The sequence below is a fragment of the Eublepharis macularius genome, chromosome 2, assembly GCF_028583425.1.
Source record: "Eublepharis macularius isolate TG4126 chromosome 2, MPM_Emac_v1.0, whole genome shotgun sequence".
NCBI lineage: Eukaryota > Metazoa > Chordata > Lepidosauria > Squamata > Eublepharidae > Eublepharis > Eublepharis macularius.
In genome coordinates, this window is record NC_072791.1 from 171325523 (window position 1) to 171351623 (window position 26101).

Below are 26101 nucleotides of genomic sequence, written 5' to 3' on the forward strand. Positions count from 1 at the left end.
AGTATATAAGATGATACTTCAGGACCTTGACCATTATAAGAAATGACAAGCAAGGATCTATGAGGAACTCACAGACTTTTCTGCCTCTACCTGCTTTTCTTTCTTGGTCAAGGTGCCTCTTGTTCTCACTGCTACCTCTGCTACTCCACTTACTCACTTGGCCAGCCCTCCTCCACTGTTTCTGCCTGCTTGGTTTACTCAACACCTCTCTCAGCATTCCCATGACCCTTACACACTGATGCCCTGCTTGCTCACACCACTCCCCTCACTCACCTGCTTCCCTCATTCACCTACTGGCAACACCTCTCTCAGCTTCCCTGCTCATTCATGCCAGCTTCTGCCTGGCCTATGTGCTTGCTCACTTCCCTGGCAGTGGTGATGCCTCTCTTGGCTTCTGTGCCACTTGCTTGCCCTGCTCACTTGTGTCCCTAGCAGTAGTGCCAGAGCCTTTCTTGACATTTTGCTACTTCCTTACCTGCTCAGACATTCACACTACCTGCCTGTCCAACTTGCTTACTTGCATGTCTCATGACATAGCATTATGAGATCTTGGCGTTTTTCTTCTTTAAGTTACTGTCAGGGACCTTTTAAAATTCCTTTTACTTTTTCATGTTCAGATTTTTCTATGCATCTTTGTAGGCCCCACCTCAATACATGGCCATGTTCTGTGGATTTTTAATCTATATTTTTGCCATGTTCAGAATTAGATATGGTGACAAATTGTTCAATGGTCAGTCATCAGGCATAGTTTTATTATGATGCCTTCCTTTGCAAACAAATAACAATTTTCAAGCAACACCAGATTGTCTCTGGAAGTTCTCTTCAGAAAAATGTGCATGCACAAAATATTTGGTATATTTGGTATATAAGTTAGAATATTAGATTTTTAAAACTGAGCTTTTCAATGTTCAAGGATTCTACTGACAGTTTTTTTTTAAAGATTATTTCCATAGAAGAGAAGTTGTTGCAAGCAACTGCCTCCCTCATACGTGCACCTCAAGAGTCCCTCTAATTTAGCTGCCAGAGGTCTAGTTAAAATGACCCCGCTTGACATTAAAGCAGCGCCCCCTAAATTAGCAGCAATTTCCTCTGGATGCCTCATTTGGAGGGGGTAACCCACTTGCAGAAATGCTTCATTGATTACTGGCCACCTGGATCCATGCCATGGTAACATCAAGGTCTGACTATTGTAATGCTCTGTCTTTCCTCTAAGTTCCTCTAAGACTCCAGTTAGTGCAGAACACTGCAGCTTGGCTATTATCAGGAGCTAATAGAAGCATGAATATTACTTCTATTCTGTAGTCACTACATTAACTATCTATCATTTACCAGGCTCAATTCAAGGTAGTAGTTATGACATACAAAGCCTTTCATGGTCTTGGTTCTTCGTATCTATGGAACCACCTCTCTCTCTAGACTCTGCCAACAGCATCTTCACTTATCTGAACAGGGTCTTCTAAAGGTGCCACCTTGCACATGGGCATACCAACAGCTGGCCATACACATGAATTCTCTGTGGTGGTCCCCATTTTCTGGAGAACTTTATGATCAGCTGATCAGCAACTAATGGTGGTCCCTGGCCCAAGGGACATTTGTCTGGCCTCGGCTTTCTTGGCTCCGGCTCCAAGAAAGGCTCCTGGTGGAACTATCTTCCATTGAAGATTCAGGCCCTGCAGGATCTATTGCAGTTCTGCCATGCCAGGAAATGGAGGTTCCACCAGGCCTATGGTTGAGGCCTGACAGTGTCCCCCTCTGGCTGTTAGTGCCCCCACCATGCTGCCTGAGACTGGTCGTTTTCATCTTCTACTGTCTGCATTTTATGGGTTTAATATTGCCTCTGAGATATATATTGATGCATATTTATGTAAATTTTTATTTACTGATTGGTTTTATCTGTTTTAATGTGCATTTTAAATCTTATTTAAATGCTTATTGTGAGCCACCCTGAGCCTACGTGTGGGGAGGGCAGGATATAAATCTAATAATAAACAAAAACATTTTCTATCTAAAAATATGAGTAATGCTCCCACTCTCCAGACTTTCCACAAACTATGCAAAACTGAATTATTCAATAGGGCTTTTTACTTAGATAGGAGGGCAGTACTGTAAGGAAGTAATCTCAAAGAAAGCCATCAGTAAAGGGAAAGGGAGGGACCATAGACTTCATTACTATTGCTGTAAGTCTGATCCTACATGAAAGTTCCTATGTTGTTTAATATGTCAGTCTTAGAATCAATTATACTGTTTCAGCATTTGTTCAGCTCTGTATTGGGCTTCTGCTCATTTTAAATCTTTGCAAATTTGCATGTATATACCCTATTACATGATTATTAAAATGTCTTTGAAATTGACTCACACTCTGCAATCAGCCTTGAGTCTCAGTGAGAAAAGTGGACTAAAAATAATATAAATATAATAAAATAAAATAATAACCAAAGTCTATATAATTCTCTTCTGTACCTAGCCTACCCTGATAATTCAGTCCTGAACCCACAGGAATGTCATCAAGCTTCTACAGAGCCCCCATTGCTTCTGCATCATACCGGGAATGATGTCATTGCCAGCACAACACAGGGGCATCCTGGAGCACATGGGAGCATGCTCCCCCCCCCACATACCATATTCCCCTACTTTCCCCCTCACCAGCCATGTAAGAGGTGGTGGAGGTGGAGGCCGGGGGTGAGAGATCCCCTGCCGCCACCAGGGAAGGCAAGCCTCCCTCCAGGCAACTCCACCAATCCGCCTTAAGCCTAGGAGAAGGAAGATAGTATATGGTTTGTAGCTCAGGGATCAAAATTTATGAAAGAGGATAACACAATTCAGAACTTTTATTCAGGATTCTAAAAAGTCTCAAATATGCCAAGTTGGCTTTGCTGTTGTTTTTGAAAGTGTTTTTCCATTTAATATTCTTTAGCATTGCATTGGCAGCTGTACATTCTGCTTAAAAAAACACTACATCTTCTTTGTATACTATGTGAAAAGGAAAAATCATAATACAATACCATCCAACCTGTGATATTTTGTATTGAATACCAAGTGGTATATTGCTGAATTCTCATAACATATTGCTTTGGTTTAAAAAAATATCAGAGATTCACAATACTCAGCCTACACACTGCAGAAAAAGGTTTTTTTGCAATATAGAAACTTTCTGAATGCTGGTATTCATTAAGTGATCGTTTGTGCACTCATACATGGCTTCTGAGTATGTGAATGCCAACTTAAAATGTTTCAGAGGTCGTTGTGGGTTTTCCGGGCTGTATTGCCGTGGTCTTGGCATTGTAGTTCCTGACGTTTCGCCAGCAGCTGTGGCTGGCATCTTCAGAGGTGTAGCACCAAAAGACAGAGATCTCTCAGTGTCACAGTGTGGAAAAGATGTAGGTCATTTGTATCTACTCAGGAGGGGTGGGGTTGAGCTGAGTCATCCTGTAAGAGTTTCCCAGGGTGTGGAATGCTAATGGCGGGAGGCTTCCCTGTATCCTGAGGAGGTTCTTTTGCATATGGATTGGTACTTGTGCTAATCTTCTCTGCAGGGCTATTGTCAGGGATAGAATGTTTTGTTAGCCTGGTGTTTTTCAGAACTGGCAACCATGCTCGGTTCATTCTTAAGGTTTCTTCTTTCCTGTTGAAGTTTTGCTTATGCTTGTGAATTTCAATGGCTTCCCTGTGCAGTCTGACAAAGTAGTTGGAAGTGTTGTCCAGTATTTTGGTGTCCTGGAATAAGATACTGTGCCCTGTTTGAGTTAGGCTATGTTCAGCCACTGCTGATTTTTCAGGTTGTCCAAGTCTGCAGTGTCTTTCATGTTCTTTTATTCTTGTCTGGATGCTACGCTTTGTGGTCCCGATGTAAACTTGTCCACAGCTGCAGGGTATACGGTATACTCCTGCAGAGGTTAGGGGGTCTCTACTGTCTTTTGCTGATCGTAGCATCTGTTGTATTTTTCGGGTGGGTCTGAATACTGCTTGAAGGTTATGCTTTTTCATAAGCTTTCCCATCTGATCAGTAATTCCTTTGATATATGGCAAAAACACTTTTCCTGTGGGAGACTGTTTTTCTTTGGTTGTTTGATTCATCCTGGGTTTGATTGCTCTTCGGATTTCATTTCTGGAGTAGCCATTTGCCTGAAGTGCGTGGTTTAGATGATTAATTTCCTCATTGAGAAAGTGCGGCTCACATATCCGTCTTGCACGATCCACTAATGTTTTCATTATGCCTCTTTTCTGTCGGGGGTGGTGATTGGAGTTTTTGTGTAGGTACCGATCAGTGTGAGTTCGACAATACATCGAACACCTCTACGGGGAGGAAACATTCCAACAGACCCGGAGATTGGAAACACTTCGGAACAAGAAAGCACATCTACTCTGTTCTTTAACCTTTCTTCTACGCTGCAGGGACACAAGAACTATTCCATCTTTTCTCACAACTAAAAGAATCTTCAAAACCACACAGGCGAACCGCATTTATGACCGTCTAGAACAGGCCCTCTTACGTGAGAGAATCCACACTACCCGCAGAGAACTTGCTGCCACAGACAAGGAGCTATTTTGCTTGCATATCAACACCAGCCATAAAATGAGAAGTCAGGATTGGGACAAGGTCGATAATCTCACCTACAGGAAGATGGAACAAGTTTTTACCAACCACACATCCAGACAGAAGCAGAAGTTTAACAAACTACAGGAAAAAAGACAGACAAGCCCCATGCTCGACAATGCACGCATTGTCATCAATCTGACAGACCGTCAACTCTCACCAGAAGAAACCTCCATCTTGGCAAAGGGAGGAAACTTTGCAGTCACCCCCACCAGAATTCCTGTGGAAGACATCATTGCAAATGTAGAAGCTGCCATTCGTCATCTACCTGAAGAGGAAGCTGAGGAAATAAGAGGAGAGACAGCCAGGATTCTACGAAAGGCAAAGCTTCCCACCAGCAATATAACACGCAAAGAGAAAAATGCCATCAAGACCCTCAATGCAGATCCAGACATCATCATTCTACCAGCTGATAAAGGCAATGCTACAGTGATCATGAAAACAGAGGAATACAAAAAGAAGATTAAGGAACTCCTGGATCCCTCCACCTACAAAAAACTAAAACGAGATCCCACTTGCAAAATCACCAGGCTAACAAATGCGCTGATCAAGAATTCCTCACTACATCCCGACACGCACAGAAAACTATGCAAGACTGAAGCACAGCCACCTAGACTATATGGACTCCCCAAAATACATAAGGATTCAGTCCCACTCCGACCCATTGTGAGTGCCATTGGTTCACCGACATATGAATTAGCTAGACATCTGGCAGATCTCCTGCAGGACCACATCGGGAAAACCTCGTCTTACATCAAAGATTCAGCAGATTTCATCAACAAAATCAGTTCTCTGAAACTCAATCCACAAGACATACTTGTCAGTTTTAATGTTGTATCCCTGTTTACCAAGGTTCCAGTAAAAGACACTATTGCACTTATTAATCAGATTTTCCCAGAGGATGTAACAGCCTTATTCCACCATTGCCTGACAACCAGTTACTTCCAATGGGACAACGAATTCTATGAACAGATGGATGGGGTGACCATGGGGAGCCCACTCAGCCCAGTTATAGCAAACTTCTACATGGAACATTTTGAAAAAACAGCTCTAGAATCAGCACCCCACAAACCTAGTGTATGGTTCCGGTTTGTGGATGATACATTTATCATTTGGAGCCATGGGGAGGAAGAATTGATGGGGTTTTTGAATCATCTCAACAACATCCACCTGAACATACAATTCACCATGGAGAAAGAAATCGAGGGAAAACTCCCATTCCTGGATACCTGGGTCATCCGCAAAGCAAACTTTCAGTTAGGTCACAAGGTCTACAGGAAACCAACTCACACTGATCGGTACCTACACAAAAACTCCAATCACCACCCCCGACAGAAAAGAGGCATAATGAAAACATTAGTGGATTGGGCAAGACGGATATGTGAGCCGCACTTTCTCAATGAGGAAATTAATCATCTAAACCACGCACTTCAGGCAAATGGCTACTCCAGAAATGAAATCCGAAGAGCAATCAAACCCAGGATGAATCAAACAACCAAAGAAAAACAGTCTCCCACAGGAAAAGTGTTTTTGCCATATATCAAAGGAATTACTGATCAGATGGGAAAGCTTATGAAAAAGCATAACCTTCAAGCAGTATTCAGACCCACCCGAAAAATACAACAGATGCTACGATCAGCAAAAGACAGTAGAGACCCCCTAACCTCTGCAGGAGTATACCGTATACCCTGCAGCTGTGGACAAGTTTACATCGGGACCACAAAGCGTAGCATCCAGACAAGAATAAAAGAACATGAAAGACACTGCAGACTTGGACAACCTGAAAAATCAGCAGTGGCTGAACATAGCCTAACTCAAACAGGGCACAGTATCTTATTCCAGGACACCAAAATACTGGACAACACTTCCAACTACTTTGTCAGACTGCACAGGGAAGCCATTGAAATTCACAAGCATAAGCAAAACTTCAACAGGAAAGAAGAAACCTTAAGAATGAACCGAGCATGGTTGCCAGTTCTGAAAAACACCAGGCTAACAAAACATTCTATCCCTGACAATAGCCCTGCAGAGAAGATTAGCACATCAAGTACCAATCCATATGCAAAAGAACCTCCTCAGGATACAGGGAAGCCTCCCGCCATTAGCATTCCACACCCTGGGAAACTCTTACAGGATGACTCAGCTCAACCCCACCCCTCCTGAGTAGATACAAATGACCTACATCTTTTCCACACTGTGACACTGAGAGATCTCTGTCTTTTGGTGCTACACCTCTGAAGATGCCAGCCACAGCTGCTGGCGAAACGTCAGGAACTACAATGCCAAGACCACGGCAATACAGCCCGGAAAACCCACAACAACCATCATTCTCCGGCCGTGAAAGCCTTCGACAATACATCGTTTCAGAGGTCGTTGGAGTGGATTTTTTTAACCTCCATTATCATATTTTTCCCACCTATGTGAGGAAGAATGGGTGCATTCTTTTCCATCAATCCTCTTAAGCTGCCAAGAAAGTTCCCAAGCAATTATGATAAGAGAACTCTTATCAGGATAAAGGAAAGGTTGTGTAACTGGATAGATGAACACTTGATGAACACCAGTTACACACAGGTCCATGTTTTCATATGGTCTCCGTGCACTCCCGCACCAAGCTCACTCTCCGAGTGGATGGCAGTCACAGGTGAACAGAAAATGTAGTACTGCAGAGCACTTCAGAGTATAGAGTTTTGATTATCAAAGATGATCTCGAATGATTTTGCAGCCCGTTGTTGGAAGTGTCTCCAACCTCAACAGTGGCTACATCTTTTCCTTAGGAGCAGTTTTTAAGCTCTGCCACTTCTTGCCTTAGGTATAAACAGAATGCACAAGAACACTTGGCAACATCATAGCCCTCGCTGAGGCGCACATAAGAAGTTGCCTTACACTGAATCAGACCATTGGTCCATCAAGGTCATTATTGTCACCTCAAACTGGCAGTGGCTCTCCAGGGTCTGGTAGAGGTCCTTTGCATTACCTTCTACCTTCTCCTTTTAAACTGAAAATACTGGGGATTGAATCTAGGACGTTCTGCATGCCAAACAGATGTTCTGCCACTGAGCCCCTTCCCAATGAATTGCATAACTTATTGCCAGATGCTTATTATGTTTTCATGACCTTGCAAAGGATAAAAAGCAGGATATAAATATTTTAAATATATAAATAAGTACTTTCAGGGGGACAAAACTCTGAAAGGATATAGAGGAAGATGTTGGGACAAAATTCTGAGGATATAGAAGAAGACGTCATGTTCAGAATCTTCTGTGAATAGTCTGCACATATTTAATTCTCCATGTGTGATAGTACAAAGACAACAATGAACTTTTGCTTTAATATCTTTATGAATTTATGTGCATACTTTATATTGCTTGCCTCTCAGTGAAGTCAAGCCTTTCCTCCTTAATGTTTATTCTCACAGCTCACAATAGACTATGAGTTTCCATCTCCATTCAAAATCATATTGAATTATTCATTGATAGTATACATTTCCTAGTTTCTTAAATGAAAGATGAAGTTTTACATTTGCCGTTAAGATTCAGATAGCAGATACAGACTGCAAGTCATTTTTGAATTCTGAGCTACCATAATCTATGCATAATCCAACATTCCAAATTATTACAGAGATCCAAGCAGAAAATACAGTTAATGTTGCCAAAGAAAAAATGCATTACATATCTGGTTCTGAATACAATCCAAGCTTTATACATATGAGCAGGAAAACACAGTGATGAAGATATAATCCAGAGCCACACTCATTACGTCCTCTGAGGAGCAGAGATCCTACTTCTGGCTATATTTGTTTGACTACTCATACTGGAAAGCCACCGCTTTGTGAGACCATATTCCAGATCTGAGGATGGGTCGTATCAGATATGCATTGGTTTGAATCCCAGGGTAAATCTCTGCTAATTGAAAGAATGTCTGTCTGCAGAATGAGATTTCCTCTCCTCCTTCTCTTCTGCAGTCTGAAATGCCTCCCCAAATGCCTCCTATGGTACAGAAACCCTCAGGAAACACGTTAGGCCCATTCTTGTAACAACTATTACTATTTTTGTTATTCTGTCTTGGTGAGAAAAAAAGATGCCAGCATTTGCAGGATCTTTTTTTCTAATTCTACAGCAAACTGAATAGGAAGATAAACAGAGTTGTACATACCTGTAACTGTTGTTCATGGAGTTCTTCTGTGCAGACACACTGTGCAGACACACATTCTGTGCAGACGCACATGTGCAGGCCTGCCAACAGAGAAACTTTTTAGCTTCTCTAGAGCTCTGTTAGGGGCCGTTCCTCCTAGGTCATGTAGAGCAACCATTTTTCCCGCCTAAATAGTCCCATGACCACTGGAGGAGCGACCCCCTCTCCCTCAGTTCTCCTGAGCCACTGTGAACCACTACTAGTTACCACCAGAGAGTTCACAGCGAGACAGGAGGGAGGGATGTGTGTTCACACAGAACTCAATGAACAACAGTTAAAGGCATGTACAACTCTGTTTTTATTTTCATTCTTCTGTGCATTCCCACATTAGGAGATTACCAAGCTATACACAAGGAGGCACGGTGAATCTCTTTAACTCAATTTTATTAAGTCAACACAATAGCAACAATGTCAACAAAAAGTGCAGTATCAAAACATAACCCTGCCAACTGTACACAGTAAGTCATTAGAATAGTCAGAAAATAGTCCAAAAGTAAAGATTTACATAAAATCCGTCCGAACTACAATCTAACAATAAGAAGAATGAACAAGCTCAGAAGCACAGTTTCTCTCTTCACAGAGGCTAAGAGCCAAGCTACAAATGAGGAATTACATGAGGACTGCACGTGAAGGGAGTTGTAATGTTAGCTGGGAAGCTGCGTTTTAAAAGAGATCGGAAGGCTTTGTCAATTTCCCCTCTCTACAGAGCAGTAAGATATCTCATCAGAGGGTTTGTTAATTTCCTCTTTGCCTCTGGAAGGCTCTGTCAGTTTCACCTCCCCTTCTAGGAGGTGAAGAGGAAATTAACAAACTCTCTGAGCAACTATCTCCCTGGCTCAGTAGAGAGGAGAAATTGACAACGCCTTCCGATCTCTTTTAAAACACAGCTTCCCAGCTAACATTGTGACTCTCTTCACATGCAGTCCTAGTGTAATTCCTCATTTATAGCTTGGCTCTGAGAGAACTGAGGGAGAGGGGGTCGCTCCTCCAGTGGTCACAGGACCATTTAGGTGGGGAAAACGGTTGTTCTACATGATCTAGGAGAAGCGGCCCCTAATGGAGCTCGAGAGAAGCTAAAAAGTTTTTCTGTCGGCAGGCCTATACATGCACAGTCCCAATGTGGGGATGCACAAAAGAACAAAAATGAATCTTTCCTCTTGCTTAGATATCAGAGTTCTGGGTGTTCATCACAATATCACTGTTTGTGTTTGGAAGAAGAAAGAAGAACATTTTTCAAATATTCTTCTAACCCCTCAGGTGACAAAACAATAATAGTGTCATCCTAAACAGAGTTACACTCTTATAAGCACATTGACATTAATGGATTTAAAAGGGGGTAACTCTGCTTAGGATGACAGTGCCAATCCCCTACTGCCTTATATATTAAAACATGCTGTGTGCATTTATGTTGCCCTTCTCCTGCCCTTTTCTTGGGAAGAGATTGTTTCTAGGATGCAGCATAAATAAGCGTAGGCAAACAAGTCAACTGAATTTTGTTTTGTATTATGTACCCTAAAGGAAGTTCATTCAGATCCTTGCTGTACATAAGGGTTCCTATCTGGAAGGAAAGGCAGTACAGAAAAGTTTTAAATAAATAAATAATCACTGTGTGGCAATATTTTCCTAATGCCCTAAACAGAGGCCTTCATTATAGGGTTTATTGTATCCATGTTATACATAGAACTAAACAGTATTAAATATAAAGAAGCTGGAGTTTAAATTTAAATGCAGGAGAAAAAATGTCATTTAGAAGAGTATAATTTGTTAGAAAATACAATACAGTAAATAAAACAAATACTGTTGGATCAAAGTTCCTGTGAATGGTGTAAGCCTGCAGATCTTTCCTGCCTTCCCCATGCAGCACCCATTTCTTCTCAAAAACTGCTCCTTAGCTGTGATATGACAGCATAAGTTGCCATGGGAAAATGCCCAAATTGTCCTCCTTGTGTAAGGCTCACACAAAAAGCAAGTACGCCTGCATGTAGGGATTTAAACGAATCTTCCCTTCTCACTACAGACCCATCACCACCTCTACCACACTGTGTGGCATATTGTTCTGGTAAATTCTCAAGAGACACAGGGAACAGCTATGGAGAAAACAAGATGGTGAGTAAAATCCCCATTTGTAACCATATTTTGTTCATGGGAGTTTATCATCAACCAATTATACATGTATGTCTATATAATATGATATAACAACAATAATAATCCTACCTGGAGTTAAAAGAATTACAGACATTGTGATGAGTGAGCATACAACTAGAATCACCAGCAGTGCAATAGCTATTCCCTTCCAGTTCCTCTGTGGTGGGCTGTTGCTTCCAAGGTCCTAGAGAGATTAAAAAAATAGTTCCATAATTGCATTGTCGTCTTAGGAAAATATACATTCACAAGTGTGGTCAGAATTCTGGAGTTTGGATCGATCCGGACCCAAACCCATAACACAGAACCAACCCTGGCCCAAAAACCAACTTCCAAAAGCTCTCACTTTGGTTCATGTATGCCTATGCTATGTGAGAGCTGGCAGAAGTCCGCAGCAGCCCCCTTGACATAAACCAGACAAGGGCCATAAAAGAGCATTAAATTGGGAAAAGGTATTCGGCTTTGACATATAAGACTGACAGAAAGAGGCCCAAGCCATGATATAAAGGTTAAAGTTCCCCTCTGACCTCTTTGGCCAATCAGAGCAGGACAGTTTCTTTAGGCTTCATGAGTAATGCTGAGTAATGCTGACCCTTCAATAAGGTACATATGATAGCATCCATACAGTAAAAGTCACATGGGAAGAGACTGTTCCAAAACAAGGCTATTCTAGGCACAAGGACAAGGAACACCTGAAGATCCAAGATAGAGCAGAAGAACTGTTAGACCATATATGTCAACAGGGTCATGTGATCACCTATGTCAGAAGGGCCACTGACCAATCAGAAGGCTAGGGACCACTCTAAAAAAGAAGTGACCATGGAGCTGGTCCTCGCCACTTCTTGGGAAGACACAAGGGTTTTGTGTCTGCCAACTGGTGGCCATTGAGCTTCCTCTTGGGAACCCATAAGGACTCACGTTGGTCCAGGGGCTTTCCAAGAGTTAAGTCAGAAGGCTTTCTGTGGGGTTAGTAACTTTGCTATAGGGATTTAATGTACTATTTGCTTATAAATTAAGGATTAATATAAGTATAGTTTAAGGATTAGGTACTTAGGATTGTATAAGGATTTTTGCTATAGAATTGATGTAAGGTTTGCTTAGGGGTTTATATTATTAAGGTTAAGTATTCTTTAATTCTCTCTCTCTCTCTCTATAAGGTTCATAGGTTATAATACTAGTAACTGTATGCTTGTATTTTTGTACCATTACCGGTCTTGCTCTGCATTTGTAACATTCAAGGGCAGATGGACCTAGTGGCACCTGGTCTTGACATTAAATGTAACATTCTATCCATCAAAATAAACCTTAGGACCAGTTAAGAACTTCCCTGTACAGAGGTGATTATTTACATCACTAAGACAGACCAGCAAGAAGGAAAGCGAGGATAGGTTAAGGGTTACACCATTTACACCTTACAAGCCTTGGTAAGTGGCTCACCAGAACAAACGGACCGAGGGGCTGCCGGGGGGAGACGCAGAAAGAGAGAGAGAAGGAGGGGTCCATCCCCTCATTTCCACAACAACAAGCAGGACATTACAAGGATTTATGGGGGCTATCTCATTCTCCCTCCTCACTATTTCCTCTTTCCCTTCCCAGAAAGCCTCCATAGCCTTTCTCTCCCCCTTTCCTGTCTCTTTCTCTCCTTCCCATCCACCAGCCAACCTACCTTTATCTCCCCCCCTGCCCCCCATCTTCAGCTTTCCTTCCTTTTCTACTTTTGACAGTCTCTGCCCAGGAAAACTATGGCCAAGTTGCAGAGTGCCAGTTGCCAGGCCAAGCCCAATTCCACAGTGGGGAACCTGAAAGCATTTTCAATATGCAACTCATTTCCCCCAGTATCACCTCTTTTCCTCCTCCTGGCAACCCTCATATATCTTCACCTTTCACTGCTTCTTTCTCTTTCCCACCCCACCCACCAACCTTTTATCCGCCTCACATCTTAAGCTTTATTTATTATTCATGTACTTTATTTCTCCACAAGGGGGACCCAAAGCAACTTACATCATTCTCCACTTTCATTTTATCCTGAAAAAAAAACCCCATAAGCAGGGATGGATTGGGAGTGAAAACCCTTGTAAAAGGGCCCCTCCCACAAACCACCCTGGCCCATCCCCAAAGGAGGAAGGGATAGTCTGCTTGACCCTGTCACACCCTTCCAAAGGGGGTGGGTGGATGGGAGGGAAGATGGAAGAAGCACCCTACATAACCAATTGGCTGGGCTCCTCTTTTCTCAACTTGTGCAGGATTCAAGCACAGTTTGCTGGATGCCACCTCCTTTGCTACATACAGAGTTCAAGTGGGATGGGTGCAGCCATCTCTCTTACCTTGCCTCTTGCAGAGGTCAGATGGGCTCAAGCAGGCCAATACAGGCACTTCCTTCCCCAGCTCACTTTGTGTGGGGCTCAAGCAGGTCAGACTCAGCTGTTCTTTTACAGGGCTGGCCTGGCCCAGGTGTGTGTGGCAGAGGCCACTGGCATAGTGAGAAGCATCCAGGTGCTCTTAATTGCCATTATTCCCTTGCATGTGAAGTAAATTGAATGTGTAACTGACCCAAAGTCAGACAGTAAATTTCCAGAACGGAATGGGAGTTCAAGGTCCTAAACTAAAACTCTAACCACTACAGCACACTGGCTTTCATAGGGTGGCTGCTGTAGAACATTAGCAAACATTCAGGTTGGGTGAGTCATGCAGGTTGGGCAGCAGCAAGTTGTATGGTGGCTGCTGCCAGGTCTGGTCCTGATTAGTCCTCCTTCCAAGGCCAAAACAGCCCTGGAAATCCCCCCTCCCTGCTCTTTTTACTGACAGAAACAAAAGCTTGGAAGGCTGGCAAATTTCTTGTAATTGTCCAGCAATGGCCACTGGGCATTCTTTTTATCATTTTGGGTTTTTAACACCCTTAAAAGGTGTGTTTTTGTTTTGGGTTGGATTTTTTTTTTGTAATTTTAAGATTTTTCTGCAAACCTAGGGCTTTGTCAGGTTTGTAGAAAGATATGTCTTGTCTGTTCACAGCTCCTATCTCTGGAATTAAGCGTCCTCACATTTGGCAGGGTTGAGAATTAGATATATTGATTTTAATATTATTAAATATTATGTTAAGATATCCTACAGATATTTAAAATCACAACTAATGAGATAGTGACCATGCCTCCTTTCTCATTTGTTCATTAAAGAGGAGCAATTTTGATTTAAAAACATGTATATGGGGCGGAGACAGACAACTTAACAGGTGTCCTGCTGGATCAAGCCAGGACTGGTTCATCTCGTCTAGCCTTCTGTCTCGCACAACGGCCAACCAGATGCCTTGGAGGGCCAGGAAACAAGGAACAGAAACCAAGGCCTTCCCTGATACCGTCTCTAGCACTGGAATTCAAAGACTGACTGCCTCTTTAGTGATCATAGCAGAGAGAAAGAATCATACAATGCTTGTGTAAGCTGTCAAAAATATTACTGATAGTAGCGTATTTCACAGATAAACTTCAAGATAACGTTCAGATGGCATTTTAAAAAGGTAATTAGGGAAACAAAATCTAAAATTTTACTGTAATTCTAACCAAAGCTGCACAGGCAATTAAGGTTCAAATACATATGGTTTAATATACAATGTTAATTTTCCTATTCAGAATCAAAAAGATTTAGAAAACTGCCAGATGTTCCATATAAGAACAGAAGAATAGTCCTGCTGGGTCAGACCTGTGGTCCATCTAGTCCAACATTCTGTTTTACATAATAGCCAAAGAGTTGCCCTGAAAGGCCAACAAACCAGCCACAGAGACCAATATTTCCATACACACACGATGATGCCTCCTAGCACTTACGTAGCACTTTAAACTGTATAGCATTTCTTTCTTTGTACAGTAGTATGTGTTCCCATATTACCTTGAAATCATGGTAATGTAACAAGGACATTAAATAAATATTCTTGAATTGCCAGCATATTAGCACCACATATCCTGCCCCTGAAAGATGCATCTGCTCACAATTTCTATCTGTGTGTGCGTGTGTGTGTGTGGTGCCCTCAAGTCATAGCTGACTTATGGCGACCCTGGTGGGGTTTTAACAGAAAGAGACTATCAGAGGTGGTTTGCCATTGCCTGCCTCTGCAACCCTGGTCTTCGTTGGAGGTCTCCCATCCAATTACTAACCAAGGCCAACCCTGCTTAGCTTCTGAGATCTGACAAGATCAGGCTCACCTTGGCTATCCAGGTCAGGACTCCTATCATCGTAGACAAATGATTTCATTTGTAGGCCCCAGGCAAGGCAACAGAAGACACAAGACCACTTGTTGGAATTAAAAAGGCCACAACTTTATTGGTTTACAGCTTATGGAGCCTTGGAGCTACATAGGGCACAGATCCAAGCATTGGCTGACCCGCCTCCCAGCCAACGACTCCTTCACCCCTTCAGTTCCCCTGCTGGAGGGAGAAAACATGAGATTACAAGCCATGGGATTCCATATGGGCATAAATCTCTGCATGGTTCTCCCTGCTACCTGGGAATGAGCATGCCTTGACAGCCCCCCAACTAGGCTTGTCCCTGCAATGTATCACCCCCAAGATGCCTTAAGAGGAGCCCAGGTATGGGGAAATGGCTTGTGGCTCTGTCCCCCCCCTCAAAAAAAATTTCCTGCTCGGTGCCAAAACCACCCTCCTAGAGCTGTGACAGAGATAGAATAGTGTAGAGCATAAAGGCTCATTGGCACCAAGATGCTCCAGATCTCAAATGCAGCCATCAAACAAAGCTTTCTAAATCCAAGAGCCATTAAAAATGCTCAACAGTACCTAAGAATGAAGGTGAGATGAGGAAGAAACTGGTTCAGGAGCAGAGTGCTGACTGCTGAGAGCCCAGCTGTCTCTGCAAATTTATCCCCAGCATGAGGCTGATGGATTAGATGGAAGACTGCATCTTCCAGGTCCACTGGCTGAAAAACCCTCATCAATGCAACCCCAGCCAGCCCACTGATGATTGGTTGGCTGGGCATTTTGACCCATGGGCTACTGCAGCCACCTCAAGGAGGCTGCCAGGAGCCACCTGGCCCCAATAATAGTCACAATGATGTTCCTCACCCCTCCATCCCCTGGGGCTCCAAGTAAGTCTAGGGCCAAGGCTTTTCAGCAGAAGAAATACGAATTTTCCATTCCCTTTTTTGCTTAAGGCAACAGCTGTGCCACACAGGCATGCCTTTTCTGAGTGGCACTGAGCCTTGGAAATGAACAAGGCCTGGGACAGCTCACTCTGTCACTGTAACAAAAATCTGTAACAAAAATCTGTAACAAAAATCTGGTATTAGAAATCACAACCAGCAGGCAATTATATAGAAACAATATTTTTTTTTACGGAGAACACACAGCAACAAAATCAAAAACAGTAAAGTTTGCACAGGGACAACAACTTGAGGTGGAAAGAAATCGCCCAGGCTGTTCACCTCACCCCCAACCCACTATTGAGGACACACCAGCTACTATCCCCTGGGGTGGCCTTCACCCAGCAGTGCCCCTAGGAGGTGAAACACCCTGCCCATGGCTCCAGCAAGTTGCTGTAGTTGCCTCCATTGCTTAATAGGGGGTTACTTCTGGGTGGAATTAGATAGGATTGCTCCAGGTGTGCAAGGTGTATTTTATATGTTTTAACTTGATAGTTGCTATTGCAGTGTGCTATTATGCTTAATAAACCAGTTTGATTCATGGTGTGTGCATGTATGTGTGTGTGTACGTGTGATTGGTTTTGCTCTTACAAGAATTCAGAAAAGAGCCTGCAGCACTGTGGTCTACCCATAGTCACAGGCGTGCATCTTTTCCATTTAAAAATAGAAGCAACTCACTTTGCACCACACAGCTGCCAAATCCAGAGACAGCACAGAACTGACATTTGTACTTTTATTAACAGAATGATGCTATGACCCTTTCAAGGAAAAAAATAAGGAGACTATATGCAAGAGTTAATAGATATGTTTCTATTTACAACTAGACATGGGCACAAATAGAAAAAAAATCCCTGAGCATGGTGTTGTTTGTTGCCATCCACGAACAATGAACATTGACGAACATGACCTGTTCACGAACACGTTCGTTGTTCGTGGGGGCCAGCAGGCTCTCCTCCAGACATCAAGATCCCTACTGCACCATTCCCAGAAACCCTACCTGAGCAGGTAGCAAATGTACCAATAATAAATAGTAGCTTGGCCCCAGAGCCTGGCAGCAGCCCTGGATCTTGAAGGGGTAGATCCCTACCGCACCACTCCCAGAAACCTTACTTGAGCAGGCAGCAGGAAGGGTACCAGTAATAAATAACAGCTTGGCCCAGAGCCTGGCAGCAGCCCTGGAACTTGAAGAGGTAAATCCCTATCCCACCACACACAAAGAAAATTCAAGCTCCAATGCAGTTTCCCTGTCTCTCTTTCAAAATGTCAACAGCACTCCCTCACTGTCTGCAAAACCAGAGCTGGGAGTTCCCCTCCCCCCTGCTCTTTGCTTCCTTGTAACAAATTTGGAGCTCCACACTTTAAAGGAAGACCTGCCTATCAAGCTAAATTGGGCTTAGATTGGGGTTTCCAGGGCAACAGCAGGAGTTCAGGCAGTCCCTGCCCCCGGTTGCCAAGGGAATTGATTGTAGGTGCCAGATTGTCTGGCTTGACGAACAGCAACGAACAGCAACAAACGAGGTTTGCAATGACTACCTGTTCGTTTAGAATGGGGCCTCACGAAGAGCTTGTTCGTGAGCAGCAGATTGGGCTGTTTGTGGCTTTTTTTAGTTTGTATTGCTGTTCGTGCCCATCTCTATTTACAGCCCCTTCAATCTACAACAGACATTTTTGGAACTTCAATCCCCACCTGAAAGCTAGAAGGATACCAGTGGATAACCTGTTACAAGACAGGCTCAAACGAAACAATGGCACTGCTGGTAAACAGCACTCAGTCAAACCAGTTCAATGCATCATTAATGACTGGTAACCTATGCTGGACACTGATATCCCTCCCTCACAGGCACTGGGCAGCAAACTGTTTCTTGCCCACAGACAGTCCTCCAACTTTAAACAACTTCTCATTCACAATACTGCACCTCCTAACATGGCCATGGTCTCTGGGACCAGGGCCTGAAATAAAGCAAAATGCTTTATTCACCTTAACAACACAATGACCAGGGCCGATTCCAGACGGGCACAAATAAAGCGAGTGCTTTCGCTTTTCCAGCGACCTCACTAGTAAAAACCCGTAATGTCCCGTCCCTGCTTACCTCCGGTTCATGGCGCTGTGTTGCGCTCCAGAAGCGGACGGTGTGAACGCCGTATTGCGGGTTTGCACACTTCTGGACGCTTCGTCGCCGTGGAGAGGCCCTCCCCTTTCCCTCCTTCCTTTGCTGGCAGGCCGGCAACAATATTCCCTTAATTTTTTTTAAAAAAACCGGGTGCCATTTGCGCAATCACACGTTTGCGCACATCGAACTGCGCAAATGCGCACAAATGCACAAATACACAAATGCACAAAAGTTGACGCTGCGTATTCGCATACCTGCACATTTGCGCAAAACACATAAATTTTTTTTAAAAAAAAACTGAAATGCGAACCAATGAAGGCCCCCAACGTCAACTGTGACGGGGAGGAAACAACCAATCCCGGGTACCTCAGTTGGCCGTGCGAACATCCGGAAGCGGGATGGCACGGCACGCTGCGAGACAAAGCGGATGGAGACGAAAGTGAACGTGTGGCCGGTAAGCGATTATTTCCGCAGAAAAACCGCAATTTCTGGCCATCTGAAATCGGCCCAGAACTAACAACACAAGCCATACCATCTCAGGTTCAATCACTTGTTCATCTTCCAACATTATATATGTCATCCAGTGTCAACAACGCCCTTCCACTGTCTACATCAGACAAACAGGTTAGTTCCTACACAAAAGAATAAATTAACAAAAATCTGGTATTAGAAATCACAACATTTTAATCTTCCAGGACATTTCATTACTGAATTTGCCAGTCCTCAAACCCAGAAGTTTCAAAGGGAGATTACAACATGAGATTTCTGACCTTGAGTTCATTCGCGAATTCAAAAAAATTGCCCCCCTAGAGGTGAATAAGGATACAGAATTTTTCTCATTACAGATGTTAATTTTCTGTATTTCCTCCCCTGCTTTAATCAAGTTGATTACCTTTTGCATGTTACCTTTTCATCCTGATTCCCTTCTTTGGAACACCCTTCTCACCTTCTGACTGGGATATAAAGGCTCAGGGATCTCCACTGTATCCTACTTGTGTCCAATGAAACAGCTTGATTCTCAAAAGTTCAGACCCTGAAGATTTTATTAGTCTTTCAGGTGCTACTGGACTAGAATCTTGCTCTTGTTAAACTAAGTTTACAGGAAAACATATGGAAATGTATCATCCTATCACTTTGGATACTGACCAGGATTGTAGGTAAATCTAAGTACAGTAAAATCAAAAAGAGTCCAGTAGCACCTTTAAGACTAACCAATTTTATTTTAGCATAAGCTTTCGAGAATCAAGTTCTCTTCTTCAGATGCTTGATACAGAGACTGGTCAAACACAGAAGAGCAGAGGGAAGAGGCAATTAGGGGGGGAGGGGGAGGGAGCAATCAAAACATTCCTTTGCTAGTATATGTAAACATCTCCTTTTGGTGTGTGTATCAGTTGGCTTCAAAGGAGTTTGCCCTGTTAGTTTGTAGAAGCCAAACAGCTAGACCATCCAATTCCAATGCAGTATGGGCCTTCGATAACCACAGCTCTCCCTGCCAGATGCATCTGACAAAGAGATCTGTGGTTCCCGAAAGCCCACGCCAGGTACCACTGAGCTCCCCCAGACCCCACCTCTGTAAAGGAAATCTGTTACCTGTGGTAATGTGATAACCATTCATAGTCCCTATTCAGTCCCAGCTTGACAGAGTCAAATTTGCATATGAATTCCAGTTCAGCAGCCTCCCGTTGGATTTTGTTTTTGAAAGGTTTCTGTTGAACTACAGCGACCTTTAAGTCTTTGATGGAATGTCCTGGTAGGTTGAAGTGTTCTCCCACTGGTTTCCGGACGTTTCCATTTCTAATGTCAGATTTGTGTCCATTTATTCTTTTGCGTAGAGGTTGGCTGGTTTGTCCAATGTACAGAGCAGAAGGACATTGTTGGCACATGTGGGATATTGGTGTATAAAGCCTCCACCAATATCACATACACATACACCAATACACCAATACACATACACAATACACCAATATCCCACATGCGGATGGACTGCAAGCCATACGGAATATTATCCTGGACAAAACCACAGCACACCTCGCCACTGAACTTTGTCACTTCGTACTCACTCACAATTACTTCGAATTTGGTGACAACTTATATCTACAGATTAATGGCACAGCCATGGGCACACGCATGGCACCACAATATGCTAACATATTCATGGCGGACTTGGAACAACGCTTCCTCAGCTCCCATCCACTGGAACCACTACTATACTTAAGATTCCTGGATGACATCTTCATCATTTGGACCCATGGGAAGGAAGCTCTTGAGAGATTTCATCAAGACTTCAATAACTTTCACCCTACTATCAACCTAAGCCTGGACCACTCTACACAACAGGTACACTTCCTGGACACCACTGTACAACTACATAATGGACGAATAAATACCACTTTATACTGGAAACCAACAGACCGATACTCATATCTACATGCCTCCAGCTACCACCCTAAACATACCACTCGGTCTATTGTCTACAGCCAAGCCTTACGTTACAACCGTATCTGCTCCAATGCTCTCGACCGAGACTCACACTTAAGAGATTTACAACAAGCATTTTTGGGACTACAGTACCCACCAAATGAAGTGAAGAAACAAATCAACAGGGCCAGACTAGTACCCAGAAACAGCCTACTCCAGGACAAACCTAAAGGAACTAACAACAGAACACCACTGGTTGTCACCTATAGCTCCCAGCTCAAACCCATCCAACGTATCATCAGTGAGCTACAACCCATCCTGGAAAATGATACCTCTCTCTCAGAAGCCCTGGGTGGAAGACCTTTCCTTGCCTACAGACAGCCCCCCAACCTTAAACAACTTCTCACTCACAACCATGAATCAGCCAGCAGAGTCACCAGCACAGGTACCAGGCCCTGCAACAGACCCAGATGCCAGCTCTGCCCCTATATCTACCCAGGGAATACAATTACAGGACCCAATGGCATCAACTACACTGTCTCTGGCTCTTACAGCTGCTCATCCTCCAATCTGATATATGCCCTCATGTGCCAACAATGTCCTTCTGCTCTGTACATTGGACAAACCAGCCAACCTCTACGCAAAAGAATAAATGGACACAAATCTGACATTAGAAATGGAAACGTCCAGAAACCAGTGGGAGAACACTTCAACCTACCAGGACATTCCATCAAAGACTTAAAGGTCGCTGTAGTTCAACAGAAACCTTTCAAAAACAAAATCCAACGGGAGGCTGCTGAACTGGAATTCATATGCAAATTTGACTCTGTCAAGCTGGGACTGAATAGGGACTATGAATGGTTATCACATTACCACAGGTAACAGATTTCCTTTACAGAGGTGGGGTCTGGGGGAGCTCAGTGGTACCTGGCGTGGGCTTTCGGGAACCACAGATCTCTTTGTCAGATGCATCTGGCAGGGAGAGCTGTGGTTATCGAAGGCCCATACTGCATTGGAATTGGATGGTCTAGCTGTTTGGCTTCTACAAACTAACAGGGCAAACTCCTTTGAAGCCAACTGATACACACACCAAAAGGAGATGTTTACATATACTAGCAAAGGAATGTTTTGATTGCTCCCTCCCCCTCCCCCCCTAATTGCCTCTTCCCTCTGCTCTTCTGTGTTTGACCAGTCTCTGTATCAAGCATCTGAAGAAGAGAACTTGATTCTCGAAAGCTTATGCTAAAATAAAATTGGTTAGTCTTAAAGGTGCTACTGGACTCTTTTTGATTTTGCTACCACAGACTAACACGGCTAACTTCTCTGCATCTAAGTACAGTAAAACTTTGTTATTTAGCACTCATGGGGAATGGGTGTTACTGGTTAATCAAATGTGTTGGATGCTCAGCAACTATGCCATGGCAACAGTGCCCCATGTAGGGTTGCCAAGTCCCCTTACCCTCCCAGTGGAGGGGGGTGGGGGTTGCTGGCACTTACTGTGTGTGCTCCCAGCAGGTGCAATATCACTTCTGGAAGTGAAGTTACTGTGTCCCGCTGTATGCTGGGCCTGTTTCCTTGCCTTTGCTTCCTGTTGGCCAGGAGAGTGGCAGCAGGGGGCAGAGGTTGGGAGCAAGGCATCTCCCGCCCCCATCAGGGGATTGGCAGCCCTATCCCTATACTTGTCAGGTACCTTCCCATCCCCCCTAAGCCATGGACCAGACTTGCATAGCAAGCAGGCAAGCAGGCTACTGCTTGAGAACCCGCAAAGCTGATTCTTGGCAGCTCAAGGCAGGAGGAGACAGTATAACATCAGCAGGCAGAACTGGTTGTCAGAAGACAAGAAAGAGTTGAACCTATCAAGCTAGCTGACTGGAACGGTAGGAGAGGGGTGCATGCATACTCAAAGACACAGAGGTACAGTGTCTGAGAGAAAGGAGCTTGACCTCTGGGCAATGCCAGTTATTGGTGCTTTCTCAATAAGAAAGCTTTTACTATAAATTAAATACTTGAATAAATATTTTGTCATAGACCTTTCCAATCTTGTAATTCTAAACACATTTGTGTATGCCAAAAAGCTACTTATGTCAATAAAACTTGCATAGCATAATAACATAACATTATTATTTAAATCAAGAAAAAGAACACAAACTATAATGACGAAAAAACTGATTATGAAATCACTCACCAACAAATCACCCATTATGGCAATAAAGAATCACCATAACGTTATACTAATGAAATGTCAATCCTACAAATAAGGAGCCCTTTTGGTTTTTATGTGGAGGTTACAAAAATATCTAATGCACTTGTAAGGACATTTTGAAAATATGTATGTCATCATTCTCAATATCAGACCATGAAATTAAAGCTACAATTAGTACAGCCATGATATTGCTGCTCAAAACTGTAGCCGGGGAGGGGGGTGGGGTGCACTGTCCCACCTGAAACATAATTTTGTCCTGCTTAAACTGTTTAAAAAACACAAACGTTTAATCTGTGACACACAGAAAATAAGAAGAGATCTTCTAATCTCTGCTTGATTTTGTTAATCAAAATTGGGTTTGCCAGGCTTTTAGTACTTTGTTTTCTACAGATATTATACATTCTTAAATAGGCCATTTTAAAACAAATTTCAGAGAGCAGACATTTCTGCAAGAAGAAAAATTGTCCCCTATTCATTTGGAGATAATTTTGTGTGGGCAAAAAATATAGTTTTATAAAGGTGAAAAACTGTTATATAGAAATATTAAAATATGTTAAACTACAAAGCTTAAAAAAGAAAGTTATGCACATCTTATACACCGTAGTTATTAATCATAAATTTTAGACATCCTTCCTATGTCAGTCCAGAGGAGGTGTAAATAACAGTTTATTTTTCTAAGAGAATTTATAGACAATAAAAATATCCTGTTCTTTATATATATACATGTATACACAAGTACGTCATTTGTCCTTTTGTGCATTCAAAAGCAAGCAAAACATTTAAATACTATAGCCAAGGTTCTGGTAGGATAAATATCATAGCAGTCATGATAAAAAACCCAGTAACATGCATTCTTGAGTGTCTATTCTGTTCCAGAGACTGACTGACAAATATTACCAACATTTAATCATGGGAGCCTACTAAAAGCAAACGACTGGTTGCAAATCAAACTATTTGTAAAAGAAAACATTATAGAAATGACAACTACTTTTTCCAAGACCATTTTAATGAAGAGAATGTTATCTCATGCCGACTGTTGCACCTCAAAAATGCTGCATGAATCTGCCCTTATTTTGGTGTCTTGATAATCCCAGAAGAGGTATTGCTTCACTCCTGGGTACTTCTGCACAGTATTCACCCTTAAAAATAGTAATCTCCTATCCACTAAAGCTGACTATTAAGGAACAACAAACCATGAAAAAGCAACTTTTGTCCATTTGAAGAGTATGCTTTTGAGTCAAGCTGACTGATAGTCAAGCTGGCTGCTGCCAGGAAAACTTCCAAAATACTAAAGATCAAGTACATTTAAAGGCTAAACACATTGAACCTAGAAAAGAGAATATTTCCTTCCATCTCGCCTTAGCCTAAGATGAAGAAAAATATTATATAACACTGGTTTGTTAAAGAAAAGTTTTAGTTCTTGGGCTACTATGTAGCAAGCAGTACATAGTTAAAAGATAATTAAGAATTTCAGATGATAATCATGATTTTGGAAAGGAAGTATTTGTGAATGCATTCAATACAAAGGTGTATGCCATTGTGAAACAAAAATAAACACAAGCTATTTGAAAGGGACACAAATAGATGCAAACACCATGGTTTACTTGCATGTTTTGGTTCCCTGATAAACAGCTTAGAGAAAGATAAAGCCAGGGCTATAATTCCCTCTTTTGTAAATGTCTCCATGGAATTTCCATTGTATAGATTCATAAAGGGAAAGGATATATTGTGTGAACAGGCATCATGAAAGCTGATATTATGGAAGAACTGCAAATTCTATAGAAGAAATTCTTAATGTTCACTTTAACTCTGTATATAGCATGCTATGCACAGACTACAATGTAGCATTAATTCATAAGAACAGAATTTCTCTATAGCAAACAACAGCAGTCTTAAATAACATTCGTGAAACTGCTGAGTTGAAATTGCATCATGTATTGGAAAACAAAGAAATGTATTCTAGGTTCTTGGTAGGCTGAACTCAAATTATCAGTTTGTTAGATGTTTGATTTGAATACAGTTGGTATAGAGGGTTATTTCATTGGCTTTAGATTGGAGTAAATTAGCCTAGGATTACACTGTAAATTTAGGGACATAAAAAATAAAGAGAATTATACATGCTTTTTATTTAGAGATGCCAGCCCCGCCCCCTCCTTTGGCCTCTAGCTGGGGGCCAAAGTTCTCCCAGAATTACAACTTATCTCCAGACCACAAAGATCAGTTCTAGGGTTGCCAGGTGTCCAATTTTCATTCGAACAGTCTGGTATTTTGGGGTACTGTCTGAACTGTTCCCCAAATACCAGGCACGTGGTCCCTCCCCTCTGCATCACCCAGCCCAACTGCCCAGCTTCCTGAAGCTGCACAGCACTGCCTATGAGTGGCCAGGCAGCACAGGTGCTCTGAGAGTGGCAAGCCAGCTCGGGCTCCTGGAAGTGGGTGGTAGTGATGAAATCACTTCTGTTAGTTGGACAGGGGATCATGCACTGTGCGCACATGCTAACATCAGAAAAAGGTCAGTGCTGCCCCCCCTCCCCAGGGTCCAGTATTATTCCAGACCTCGGCCGAATCCACACTACCGTTGTTCTTGCGGCAGTTTTTCACTTCTGCAGCGCCATTCCTTCATCTGTTCACATGCATCGTCTCCAAAGCCGTCATTAATTCGCCATGGCGTCGCCACAGCCCATTGCACTTTCGCCGCGGGTTATCTTTTGATGAATAACTGCCCTCCGTTGAATTCCGAGCCTCTCTTGACCTGCCTCCCAATTAAGGAGTAATTCTCCGCCTTTGTCCCCACCCCTTTTTTTAAAAAATAAGAGTACCGTGTCGATATGGCGACATCTCATCATATTAATCTCATTTTAAAAAAGCGGGCAGACCTCAAATATCAGAGGAACAATTTCATATGTTAATTCAATTTATATATGGGGGGGGGCATCCACATGATACTGAAATCATGGCTCATGTTACGCCCTGACACGGACTGTGCCGACAAGTTAGGCACAGATTTCAATTTTCCAAAGACAAAATGAAGCTCTGCTGTGGGATGCTGCTGTAGGTGATCGTGACTGCTCACCCATTCCCGGATGATTTCAACCAGCATGCAGGCTGTGATGTTCCGAGCACTCATCGTAAGTGTCTCGGGTGATTTTTTAAAATATATTATCTTAATGGTGTCGTTGTACCATTGAACCAGGATGCTTACTCGTCGATATAGCGTCAATTTGTCCTTTTTAAAAAAAAAAAAAACCGCGGAGCCGTTCGGGTTTTTCCCGCCCCTTTACCCGTCTTTTTGAAAGGGGATG

General features: G+C 42.8%; 1 protein-coding gene across 1 annotated transcript in view; it reads right to left on the reverse strand.

The window, feature by feature from the left end:
• The window catches only part of DPP10 (dipeptidyl peptidase like 10), a 439415-nt gene that overhangs the window by 329193 nt on the left and 84121 nt on the right, over window positions 1-26101 (reverse strand). Inside the window, exon 2 of the mRNA XM_054971084.1 lies at window positions 11000-11114. Coding sequence (XP_054827059.1) covers window positions 11000-11114 — 115 coding nt within the window. The remainder of the gene's footprint in view (window positions 1-10999; window positions 11115-26101) is intronic.